The 12,326-nt window shown below is 45.2% G+C and overlaps 1 protein-coding gene across 8 annotated transcripts in view; it reads right to left on the bottom strand.

The window, feature by feature from the left end:
* The window catches only part of BTRC (beta-transducin repeat containing E3 ubiquitin protein ligase), a 112,967-nt gene extending 108,496 nt beyond the window's left edge, over nucleotides 1-4,471 (bottom strand). For all 8 annotated transcript variants that reach the window (XM_057380024.1, XM_057380057.1, XM_057380050.1 and 5 more), the window contains exon 1: nucleotides 4,322-4,471. In XM_057380024.1, the coding sequence (XP_057236007.1) occupies nucleotides 4,322-4,369 (48 nt within the window). In that variant the 5' untranslated portion in view covers nucleotides 4,370-4,471. The remainder of the gene's footprint in view (nucleotides 1-4,321) is intronic.
* Nucleotides 4,472-12,326: the final 7,855 nt, after the last annotated feature.

The raw sequence follows: 12,326 nt of genomic DNA, 5'->3' as shown, positions 1-12,326 counted from the left end.
GCATCTTAAAACACAACCAGAAGGTTCTGGTTCTCCTCTGAAACTGGAAGGCCCATCAGCAGCTCCTAGAACTCTATCATCCAAAAAGAAAAGGAAAATGGTATTTTGGAGGTGAAACAGAAAAAACTCACAAAGAACACTCAGACTGACTTCTCCCTATTTATGAGCCAGGAAAATAAACAAGTTATTGCAAATTAATTCATTCATAAAAACTGAGAAAGTAAAAGTTCATTAAGTACCAAGCTTTTGCCTCTCACATGATCCTAGATGGGACCCCAAATTGGTCAGGTACTGATCCAAGCACTGCTGATTAAACGCAACTGAAGTTGTCGCTAGTCCATTCAAGAAAACAGATGTCGCTTCACAGAGCTTTGATATTTTTCTTAAATACCTTTCAAAATGAGGAACAAAAAATATGAACTCTTATAAAAAGGGCTTTATTGTATTTTTATGGCATATTACATACCTTGTAACAATCATTCTGTTAAGTGTGAATGTCAGTTTTATTTTCTGTCCCTTTTTTCCTGGCTATTTACAAGCTTTGTAAGAATCGTTCCTTAATTAAGTCTAAACATAGTTTTATATAAATGGATTCCTGGAATTAAAAACGTTCAGACTTAAGAAATGATTGTTACAGAGACTGTAACAGGCCGTAAAAAAGAATGCCACTTTAAACAAAGATTTCTCATTTTAATTAAAAAGATAATCATCAGAACATTCGTATACTTAACAGAACCATTTGAAGCTACTTTGAAAAAATATCTACTATTCTATGCAGGCTTATGTAGTTTACTTTATATGACATTTAATCAAAGTCTCAGTTGAGCCTATCACACTCRTACTTTAAATACTGTATCTACAGTTTCAAACACTTATTCAAACATGAAAGTTACTTATTGAACATCCCGATTCCTTGTTCTTTTTGTAAATGACTATGACTGTGGAAATCCCATATTCCTCTAAGCAAAAAAGCAGAACTCTGTAAGGGAAGGGGTTTTGGGTGGGACTTCTGTGTACATTTKTCCAGGCTAATGGGCACGTTCACCTCCCTCTTTAGCTTGTGCATCAGGCTCTTATATAGTGTACTTTATAAAGAGTGTAGTTTCATCAGTAGTACTGTACAAGAAAGAAGCTGAAGTGAACTAAGAAAGGTTCCACTCTGGTAAAATCCTTGCTGTAGCTGCAGAACACTGGACTATATAATTTAAAAGACTGTACTTTAAATCTATGAAACATCTTCCATTCATTCATTCATTCAAAAAAAAAGAAAAAAAAGAAAAAAAAACAAAACAAAAAAACCAACAAAACTTTTGAAAGATGATGTGCAGAACACATGATACACTCATTCACCAGCAAAAACAATCTTCCCTGGTGAGCAGTTGCTCAATATTGTATAGTGTTAATACACAGCAATTTAATACCAGGAATAAATTAGGTCTTAGATATAGAGGTAAATTGAGCAAGCAAATGAAATTAAATAATTTACTTAAACCTTAAAGTATTAGATTATACATATTGTACCTGACCACAGATAACCAGGAAACTGGTAGCAGATATAAGTTAAATGCAAATACTGCTTCACTGGCAAGTAATCAAGCCAGTATCAGACAGTGAAAAGGCAGCTGCCTTCTACTCCCATCAAAAAGTTGCACAGACATAGGCACACAGAAAAAGAAGAGAGTATTCAAAGCATCAAATAGAGATGCTTTAAAGCAAAATAATTTCAGTCATAATATTAGCACTGGATGGAGTTTCCCCATGACATTTTTCTGTTAAGAGTTGATTATTAAAATTAAAATCAGATCACCTGGTCCATCTTGCCTGATACCTTGTGACTCAGGAGAGCTGCTCTAAGTCAATGTCAAAAATTAAGTACTGACATTTTAAGTGGAAAATGTACTATTTTCTAGAGAAGCACAAACATACTACCACCTAGAGGGTTGCTTTTCAATATGAAACGAAACCTACCCCAAATACATATCAAAACCAAAGCTGTCTTTCCTGCTTTTGATAATAGGCCTCATACCTCCAAAATACATTTGAATATTTACCTACAATGCTCCTTGGGAAGCTCTCAGGGAAAATCAGTAACTAACAGCAAAACCCACCTCAAGCCAAACTGTGAGCCACCTAATAAGGAAGATGCAAATRAAGCATATCACACACTCGGATGGACAAGGCAATCCACTGTGAATGATTCAGCATTAGCTGAGAGGATGCACAGGCTGATCTGCTACCTCTGTGTGGATAACTGTACCAGTGCCATTACTGCAGTGCCTGAGAACTGTCTTGAGTGTTACAAGGTAAAGACATTTCCTAGGAGGGCCAAGATGATATTGCAACTGATATTTTATGTATCCTGATGTATTTACCGGTGCCACCCTTCCAGGAATACCAGAAGACCCCACCAAGTCTGACAAACGCTTTACTTCATCAGAAGAATTGAAGAGCCACGCTCTGGACCAACGGGTGCTAAAGCAAAAGCCTGAGACATGTTTAACWAAAGCTTTGCTTACTCTATTCTCAACCTGTAAGCAAAAACACCCTAAGAAGTTCAGAGCAGACAGAGGGAAACCACATCTTTCACTGCACATTTTACAAGYATTTTGCATACAAGAGGTATTTCAATAAAACATTAAAGAATGTAGGTTGGCTTTTAGCTTTCAGTGCAGCCTGGTCTTGATAATTCCTCCCTTTATCTGGTGCTCTTAACAGAGGCATCTCCCAGAAGAGCAGCTTCCTCTCATGCCCAGGCCTCTCCCCAGTGTCAGGGAGCTCTATTGCTCAAATGGAACACTGCTAGCTGCATCATGGACAGGGATCCCCTCGGCCTCCAGAACTCCAGGCCAAATCTTACAGACTACCTCAAATCGCCTGGACTAAGCACTTGAACGAGAATCTTAGTACAGGGGGAGAAAAAAAGTATGAGATGTCACTGTAACACGTTCACAATGCTGTCTGGCAGCAGACAAGAATGTTTCAGCAGAAACTTTTCAGGATGTGAAACTCACTATCWAGAGGCAGGTTGTAATTACCAAGCTTGGCCAAATAAAAGTGCAGTGCAGGATCTGGGACACTCCTTTGGCCAATCCCACACCAAAGRGGGCCATTCATTATTACTAATTGCTACCTTGCTTATTTAGGTGTCCATAGTATCTTTCCACTTCACCGAGCTGAGACTATAAATCTGACAAACTTGGAGATTACTAGCAAAAAGGTCAAAAAGTCTCAAGAAAGAAACAAGTTCTTCCAGATTAAAAAATCAAAGCCAAACAAGTGTTTCAAAGCTCAATTAAAAACTAAARTTTGCAAGTAGTGTTTCCTCAATTTAATTTTGGGCATATGTTCTGAAGATTTAATAGAATTCCTTCATCCTGATGAGTTCAAATTTAATTCTGTGCYACTAGAAGMCACTAATCCAAAMCAAACTTTTAGCAAGTGTTGCCAGTCATTTGAATTATATCCTTAGATTAAAAAAAACAGTTTGGGGCACATGAAATGCACATTCAATTTAGCTGGCAACAGTTTGTTTTCATTTCTAAATTTTACATTTCTAGCCAAAGCACTTGGAAATACCAAGAAATGAAGAAAAAGAGAATGAAGCTACAGCTTAAGTGCACAATGTGTCAAATCTATGGAAATTAACCGTATTCGAACAGCATCGTGGATGCATATGCTGTTTTCCATACCAAAGGCCAACTCACAAACCCAAACAATGTACGTGCTCTCCGCAGTCACTACCACTGTTACACTGCTGCACCAGCAGGTGAAACACTCAAGTGCCAGTATTTAGAGATCTCACAGTAGAATRGGAGGAAAAACAAAATTACAGAGAGGTGGTGGGCAGTACAGAAGGATAGTCTAAGGTGCACAAAAAAAAAAAAAGAAAAAAGGAAAAAAAAAAAAAAAAAAAAAAAAAAAAAAAAAAAAAAAAAAAAAAAAAAAAAAAAAAAGAGGAGAAACCCCAAGAATTACATGCGCAAAACCTGCCGGTGGCTGTGGGCCGCTCTGCCAGAACCTGCCTCACCCCAGTTTAACTTCTCCCGCTCCCAGGTGGCATCCGCAGCCCCCTCCCCCTCCTCCCAATGATCCCTCCTGCCGGATCTGGGGACTCCGCTCACTGCCCTCCCCGCAGGCAGGGCTCCCCCTCCCCGGGCCCCGCTCACCACCATCCCCCGCCCGCCAGCCCAGCGCCCCCCGGCCCAGCCCTGCTCCGAGGCCCGGCTCCCCTTCCCCATTGCCCCCCGCTCCCTCTCGCCCCCCTACAGACACAGGTGCCCACCCTCCCCCGCCGCCGCCGCCAACCCCCGCGGCCCCTCACCATGAACTTGAGCGCCTTCTCCTGCAGGACGGCCTCGGCCGGGTCCATCGTCCTGAAGGGCCGGGCCGGGGCCGTCCCCCCGTTCAGTGAAGGCCGCAGCCAGCACAGACGGGAACCTGCGCTGCCCCGCGCCCCCCCACCTCGCCGCGCTGCCCGTACGGCGCAGGCGCCGCCGCGCAGGCCCACGGGAAATGGAGTCCCCGGCTGCGTCCCTGGCAAGGGCCCGACTTGCCTAGCGGAACTACAAATCCCGGCAAGCCTCGGAGCTATGGGCATGCTGGGAGCCGGTTGGTGCATGCGCTGTCCGCCGTGGAGGGGGCCGACGGGAGTTGTAGTAGTGTGGGGCCGTGACGGTGCGCGGTGCGGGCGGGGATGGGATGGACACGGCCGCGCTGGGCGGGCGAGAGAGCGAGATGGGGAAGTGCGTCCTGCAGGTGCCGTATTGGCAGTTTCCAGCTCCAAACCTTCCCAGGCATGGAAGATACGGCTGGCTCCTGAGTCACAGCCCCGCTCTTTCAAATGCCTCCCCCCAAGAGGGCTCGGCTGCTCCCACGCTCTGCTCGGTTGCGACACTGTCGGTACTCGAGTCGATTGTTGCTGATAAACCTTCTAAACTGAGCCCCGTGCACTGGCGCACCGTTCCGTTACAGGGTACCAAAAATGTCTGGTAACTTCGAAGTCACCAGTCCGAAGTTCCACAGSTCATGTGAAATAGGAAAATTTGCATTGCTGAAATGAATCGGSTAGGCTGACATCATTGTCGAGAGATGTTTGTTCAAAGCCATGCTGTACATAAACAGCCTTCCGTGGTGCTTTGGTGCCCTTTTTCTAACAATGTTTCTAGATCAATTTTCCCTGAAAATTGGACTAAGTTTTATTTGCTTACTAAGCAGAAAAAAAAAAAAAAAAAAAAAAAAAAAAAAAAAAAAAAAAAAAAAAAAAAAAAAAAAAAAAAAGATCAGCATCCGTTGACTAGCAGCTGCACATAGACGGGAGAATATTTTCTATATCCCCTCTGTTCCTCTTTTGCACACCCTACAAGACCAGCTTACATGGCAGCCATTGCTTCTAATCCTCTTGTTTAATCCTTTGTCTCATCTCTTTCTAGTTTTCTTATATTTTTCACATTTGCCCAAAACCTGAGGCTGCCTTGTATGGATCAATAGAGAGGAATCACTTCCTCTGGTTTTAATACCAACCATAAGACCCTGGTAAGTTTTTACTTCTCTACAGCAAACACAACTCTGATTTCTAGCCAGCTTGTCATCTAGTAAAACATTCAGGTTCTTTTCCTTGCTGCATTTATATATTTGGCTCTGCATTTTAAGTGAGATACCCTGAATTTCTTCCTATTCAAATGCAAAGAAGCCAGCCACAAACATCAGCACTTGCTTGTCCAAATGCAGCTCAAACCCATTCTTTTCATTCCTGTGTTTGATGAAGGAACGAAAGTGAAGCTTCAAGCAGGTACAAAACCAGCATCTCTAAACAGCCCATCTCCTCCAGATTTTAAGACAACATGATCAGAGAGAAAACAGAGGATGCAGATAATGTGCCCATTACTGGATTCCTCCCAGAGACATGTGTCCTACATGGTGCCCCATGGTCAGTAGTGTGTCCTGCAGCCAGTGACCTGCAGAGGTGACAGGGAATGYCAGCCTTTGCAGGGTGTGATGCTGGCATGATCTACACTCCCAGAACAATGGCCTGAGATAAGGAGGTAGAGATAATCTAATGTTCTCCCTCTACAATCCCAGTGCATAGAAATCTTCCAAATAAAGCTTCCATGTCACCAGGACAAGAGGCTGCCATTCTTGGACTTGCCCAGCCATACTCTTGGCTGTCATACTTTATGCTCAGACTCTTAGCACTGAAATGCCTGAAATGCTTGACTCTGGTGGGGCTGAGCACTTTCCAGACTGCTGACAGCACTGAAAACACTCACCACGATTATATAAATAACAGTAATTATAATGAGGGGATCCTATAATTACAAAGGGAGGGCTCCTGTAACAGTACTGCAGGCAACCAAGGGMTGCCAGTGCTTGAGGCATGGCTCTCCTGTGTCTCCTCCCTCCAGGCATCCTGCAGCTGGCTTGGGATGTAAATGGATCCTCTTGGTAGCAGTGTGGCAGGCTCAGGGCTTTGATTGCATGGTTTATTTGTCAATAATATCAGATGCTGGCCTAATTGCAGGAAAATTGGAAAGTGTAATGCTTCAGCACTAGACACCAGTGTCCCAAAGCCCTCCAGGCTGATTGATCTGTCTGGACTGTAACTTATAGGGGATTAATGTCCCTGAACTATGTGAAGCCAAAAYTAATGAGTGTTTAGGTGCTCGACTTAAACTGGGTGTTTGAGGATCGTGGTTTGGTTATTCTGCCAAACTGCCACCAGGACCCCACAATGCAGAACCACTGCAGAGGGATAGGRCAAGAGCCTTCACCGCAGCACAGAGTGACTGAGGAAGGACTCGGAGAAGCAGCGCTTGGCCCAGCATCACTGATCATGGAGTGACACCTTGCCACGTGAACCTCACCTGGATCTCTGTATCTGCAGCCCAGCCTCGTGGCCCCTTCCCACTGTGGGATGCTCCYTGCAGCTGGATGGCCAGCTCTGTACCTGCCAGCTTCCTATGTGCTCCGTGGCCAGAGGAGAGAATTGTCATCACACCATCCAGGTGTCATATCACACAGCGGGCAAAGAGACACTGGAGAGATCTGTAGTGCATCAGGCAGGGAGAAGGCACACTTGGAGTTTAGCAGCTTTGCAACCAACCAACCAACCAACCAACCAACCAACCAACCAACCAACCAACCAACCAACCTAACAGTTATTTGTGTGGATTGCAGGAGCTGGACATGTGTAGTCAGTGCTGTCTCTGCCACAGCAGAGCTGCTCTGACCAGCTACTCTTAACTTTTCCTTGAAACAGCAACCATACCCCCCCCTCCCTGCCCTCCACCCCCTCACTGCAGAGCACGTTGCATGAAATGAGCCATACAGTGCTCGGGGACCTCACCATCCTTCCAGATGAAGGATGCTACCTAACGCTAAAGATATTACTGTGATTATTTTTGCAATAGCATATTGCTCTGTGCATTCTGGACTCTGYGGACCACATCCACGCCTGGTGTAACGCCATGTTAATTTGCTGTGGCAGTCATTAATTGGGTAAGGAACAGCTGGTGCTTTGCTTCAAGTGAAGCTGATTGGGTCAGTAAGTAACTGGTTAAGCAGTGTACAGCAGGTACAGCCCTACCTTTCTCTGCACTCCAGAGGGGTGTCACTTCTTGTCCTGGTGACCCTCGGTGGAAGCAGCAAGATTTAGCCATGAAACATTAGGGAACTTCAATCAGTGCAGTTCCTTTGGGCATTATTGCCTGAATTTTAATATTTTGTATAATAAAGGATGATTTTAAATTAAATTTGTGGAGTCACCATCTGTGTATGCTTGGCCTTGTTTTCCTCTACTTTGGCAGTGCCTTGACTTCATTCTTTCCAAGTTGGAGCAAAAAGGAAGGGAAGTGAAAGAAGGAAGTTCACTGATGGAAGAATCTTTTGTTATTCCCTTTGTCCTGCAAGAACTTGGCGGCAGCAGTGGCAGCAGCTGTTACTGGGGGTGTGTTTCACAGTGGTGAGCACACAGGCAATGTCTGACAGCATAAGAGCTTGTGAGAAGGTGACAGGGACGCCTGTGCCCAGAAACRTCCCAGTGGTTCAGCTCAGCCTCTCCAGCCCAGCTCATCCGTGATGGTGGCATGTTTCACACAGGGCTCTGGTATCTCAGCTAAAGGGGATTGGTGTGCAGTGGCCTGGGGAAACTGAGGGCAGAATGGCTCCCTGCRGCCTGCGGGCAAAGGGGCTTTTTTAGGACAAAGGGACGCTCAGTCATGCAAGAGCAAAGGGAAAGAGTCCAAGACCACACAGTATGAATTATGTTCACTGAGCAGGACAATACTCATTACCTGGTGTGAGGAGATGTGCRAGGCTGCACGTATGGAGGGGATGACCAGAGAGAAGGGCTTGTCTGCAGAGAAACCACAACAGTGTAGGCTGTAGATTAACACTACAGGTTGAGCTGATGCTATCCCTTGTGCTGCTGGAAAGGTGAGCTGCATTCTCTCTCCTGTCTCTGACAGCCACGTGTTTCCTCCTCTCACCTGCTGGCTCCAAAACCTGTTTGCTAGCACAGTGAGCTGTTTTAGTTCACTATAGTGTCAGGAAAATTATACTCAGAAAATACAAACTAAACACTTCTTCACTGGCAAGTCAAACTGGCTTTTTCTTGTGATCATGGAAATTGCAGAGTTACTGCAAGGGCAGGTGGGACCAGGGCAGGGAAGGACACGACTGGTCCCTCTCAGTTATTGTGAGCTGCTAATTCAGCAAACAGAAGGTGAAAAACCTCATCTTCACACTTGTCAGGGTTTCCTGATCCTCCTGGGGACTGATAGCCCTCTCTGCATGAACAGCATCATCACTGGCTCTGGATGGCCAAGGCAGAGTGTCTTGAGCAAGCCAGATCCTGAGARTTTAGGATCCTCACAGGGATCCAGAGCAGATTAAACCTGAGCTCATTTCCCAGTTTCCTGCCTTACCGCTGCGGCTGCGTGGTGCTATTCCGTCACCAGATTTGCTTGGCCACTGGGAAGCAGGAAATGCTGAAGCCCTGGTCACATAGACTCTGTAGGTGCTTTGTCTAAAACATGGATTRAAATAAATCAGGGTGACCACATTCTTGAACAGAGGCTACAGCTACTGTCAGCAGCATTCCCTGTCTGCATAGTCTTGTCAGATTCCCCGGTGTAGTGCACCAGGCTGAGGCACAGACAGAAACACCCAGCCCGACTCCCAGCCAGCCAGGTGCCCCCAGCACAGGTCTGCAAGTGCCTCTTTACCCTGAAAGCAGCTCTTCACTCTCTGAGGCCTGGCCACCTCCCCTGGCATGTGTCCTTTGGTGTTTGCAGCACCTTCCATCAGCCTGTCCTTGAGACAGCAGCAATGACAAATTCAGCAGTCCTTCTGCAAACACGAGTCCASAGGAGCATTGCTGGGAGCTCAGTGCTGCTGCCTGAAGGGTGGCATAGGGGTAAGAAAGATTTCTTCTTACAAGGGCAAAAAAACAAACCCAAACCACGAAACCTAACCCGACAGAACAAAAACAACCCCAACAAGTACCTTGTAGTCAGAACAGCCTTTTAAAGCCTCATGAATATTTAGTTTGTCCTCATGTAAAATATATGACTTTGTGTAAGGATCAGGCAAAGGAGGTGCATGATTTTTTTCTGATTTATGGGCCCAGCAACGGATTATTCATAGCAGAGCAGCTGTGTGGAAAGATTCATCCACTGCAAAATGTGATTGTACATCAGGCAGTGTGAGGGAACAGAGCTATGACTAATGGCTACTTTACATATAAATGAGAAGGTTTGCGCTAGGAACTGTAAAAAAAATACAGTCGTTCAGCTGACGGCCCGGCCTCTTTATCGCAAGTGCTGCACAGGGGCCAGGGAAAGCCAGGAACGAACCTGGCTGAAGGCACTGCCTTCCCTCATATCCTTCAACATGCAATAAATGAGGCAACAGCACTCAAGACTTTCAAGGGCCAAATTTGTTGCTGGCATCAATCTGCAATGGGGGAAGGCAGTTGTGTCTTCTCCAGATGTGTCTCCTCCTGCCTTGGATGCCCTTGAAGCTGGGATGGACCCTGCTTTGAGCATCATGCTCACAAGCAGAGGGGCAGCATGAGCAGGGTGCTTGGCACAAGCCCCAGTGTGAGCCCTCTGCTTCCCCCTTCCCACTGCGATCACAGCCTCCCCCACGCTCGCTGTTCTAGCTGAGACGGGTTGTCTAGACACTGCAGATGTGGACAGATGTTGGGGCTGTAATTTATAACAATGGTCTCCAGAAGGCAATTCCAATTTGTTTCGCTAAAGCTTTAAGTTACAGGCAGCAAGATCTCCTGTAAATACTCTTGACTTACATAGTAAGTACATAAGAGGGTTTTCCTGGCAAAAGCCCACTTGCTGCCGTGGCTGTGCCTTTCTCCATATCTCGGAGGGACATTACAATTCACAGATCCAAAGGCAATTGCCCTCTGCCATGGACCCAGTGTGTCCAAGAGTTCCAGGAGCTGACAGCCATGCATTTCAGAAATTGCTTCTCCAGCCCCATTCACTGCTCAGAGGAGGTGTTTGGGATCCTGCCTGCAGGGTTAACTCACTCTGTGTGCACCCCATTCCTCATGGGGCATTCCCCTGCCATTTGGTGCCTGAAGGATAACTCAGAAAAGGAGGTTTTGCCAATCCTTTAAAAGACTCACAAGAGCAATACCTCTCTTGAAAGCAAAAAGGCCCTTACAGGAAAGATTTCTCTCTAGGAAAACCTTTTAATCCCAAAAGGAAATGACGCACACAGCCTTGTCTCTGCCCTGGTTCCTACCAACCCCCTTCAGAGCAGCCCAGAGCAGGCACCACAAGGCCTTCTCCCTTTATCACCCAATATCTCAAATACTCCTTTTGCTGCTTTAACCTTCCTGTGAAAGACATCCATGATCCCAGATTTGCAAACCTGCAGTATTTGCCATTACAATGAAGGACCCAGAGCCATGAAGTTGGGAGAAGAGGGCACCAAAAAGGGTTCAGTCACAAGCTACTACTTTTAAGCACTYCTGTCATTTGAAGCCTTCCAACCCTGGGTTGGACAAGAAGGGAGCATTCCTCCAGTGCTGCTTCATAGCGCCTACAGTTCATCTGCTCGCAGAGTCTGAGGAGAAAAATTAGAAACCCTTTAAAAATTATTTGCTCCTGCAGCTGCTTTTGCAGGTTGTTCCTAAATTGAGCAGCAAAGGCTTTGTCACAGAGCACTGAGGTGCTCTGCAGGGGCTGTATTGGTGCACAGGTACATGAGTACCTAGGGAGGCATGTGCTGAACTGMCTGGAAGTCCCTCCAGCAGTCCCTAATACATTTCAAAAGCTGGTACTAACATGCAGTAGCCAAACAAGCCCCAGAGAACCCACCCTGTAGCAGATTACTCATTCTAGGTGCACTTCAAAGCAGGTCAGTGCCCAGCAAACTCCTTCATTTCAGTCTAAATAGATTTCCACTTTTGTAAATCTACCTGTGCCATTCATCCCTATGGCTAGGCCATCATGCTGGTAGAAACCTGTACAAGAGCCCTGCATGTATAAACCACCAGAAAACAGAGACATGAGGTTATATCTCATGTTCATTAGAGATGAAGGCTATATTTGRAGACTGGGAAATAGCATATGGCTGAAATCCCACCTTCAAGAGTCAACGAAAAGGAAGTTAAATRTATATATATAATCATCATATGTATATATTTAACTTTTACGTATATATTTAACATATATATATTTAACTTATATGTGTTTGAAACAAAGCGTGTAGAGTGTGGCTGGAGCATAGCCAGCCACTACGGCAATTTCACCCACGAAGCAAAGTTATGGAGAAACAACACCGGGCAAAGTCGAGAAGACACAGTGTTTCAATTAAAGGACATTCTTGTGAGGTTTGGTTAAGATTAGAGAAGTGCTGCCTTTGAATTTGCAGCTGAAAGTCTGCAGCAGTGTTTCACCCTAGGCGAGTCAAAAAGAGAAACCCACTGATCTCCCAGAGGAGTGGGAGCAGAAACCAAACCAGCACAACCACGCCTTGTAAAATTTTTGTCACTTTTGTTCTAGAGTTTTCATGATTTCAGCCAAATTAAAGTCATACTTTCCCCAGCCCCCAAAAGTTTAATCTCAGATTTAATGAAACATTTAATTTGAAGCAATGTATCTTAATTTGTGGAGAAGCAATTTATTGAATTAAAGTAAATAAAGTAATACATTATTTATCGTTCTTTAAGTTTGAATTTTTCAGCAGAGTGATCAGCTGAATTCAAGGCGAAACAAATGTCTGAGCCCCCATTTACCTTTGTCTGCAAGGAGAATATTTGATGCCTCTTTCAACCCAGTGTGGTACAGGAGAAGGTCTTG

This window comes from Malurus melanocephalus, unplaced genomic scaffold (genome assembly GCF_030028575.1).
Source record: "Malurus melanocephalus ecotype Western Australia unplaced genomic scaffold, MMel_1.1 scaffold_12, whole genome shotgun sequence".
NCBI classification, from domain to species: domain Eukaryota; kingdom Metazoa; phylum Chordata; class Aves; order Passeriformes; family Maluridae; genus Malurus; species Malurus melanocephalus.
This window is presented reverse-complemented; position numbering and strand designations above follow the sequence as displayed.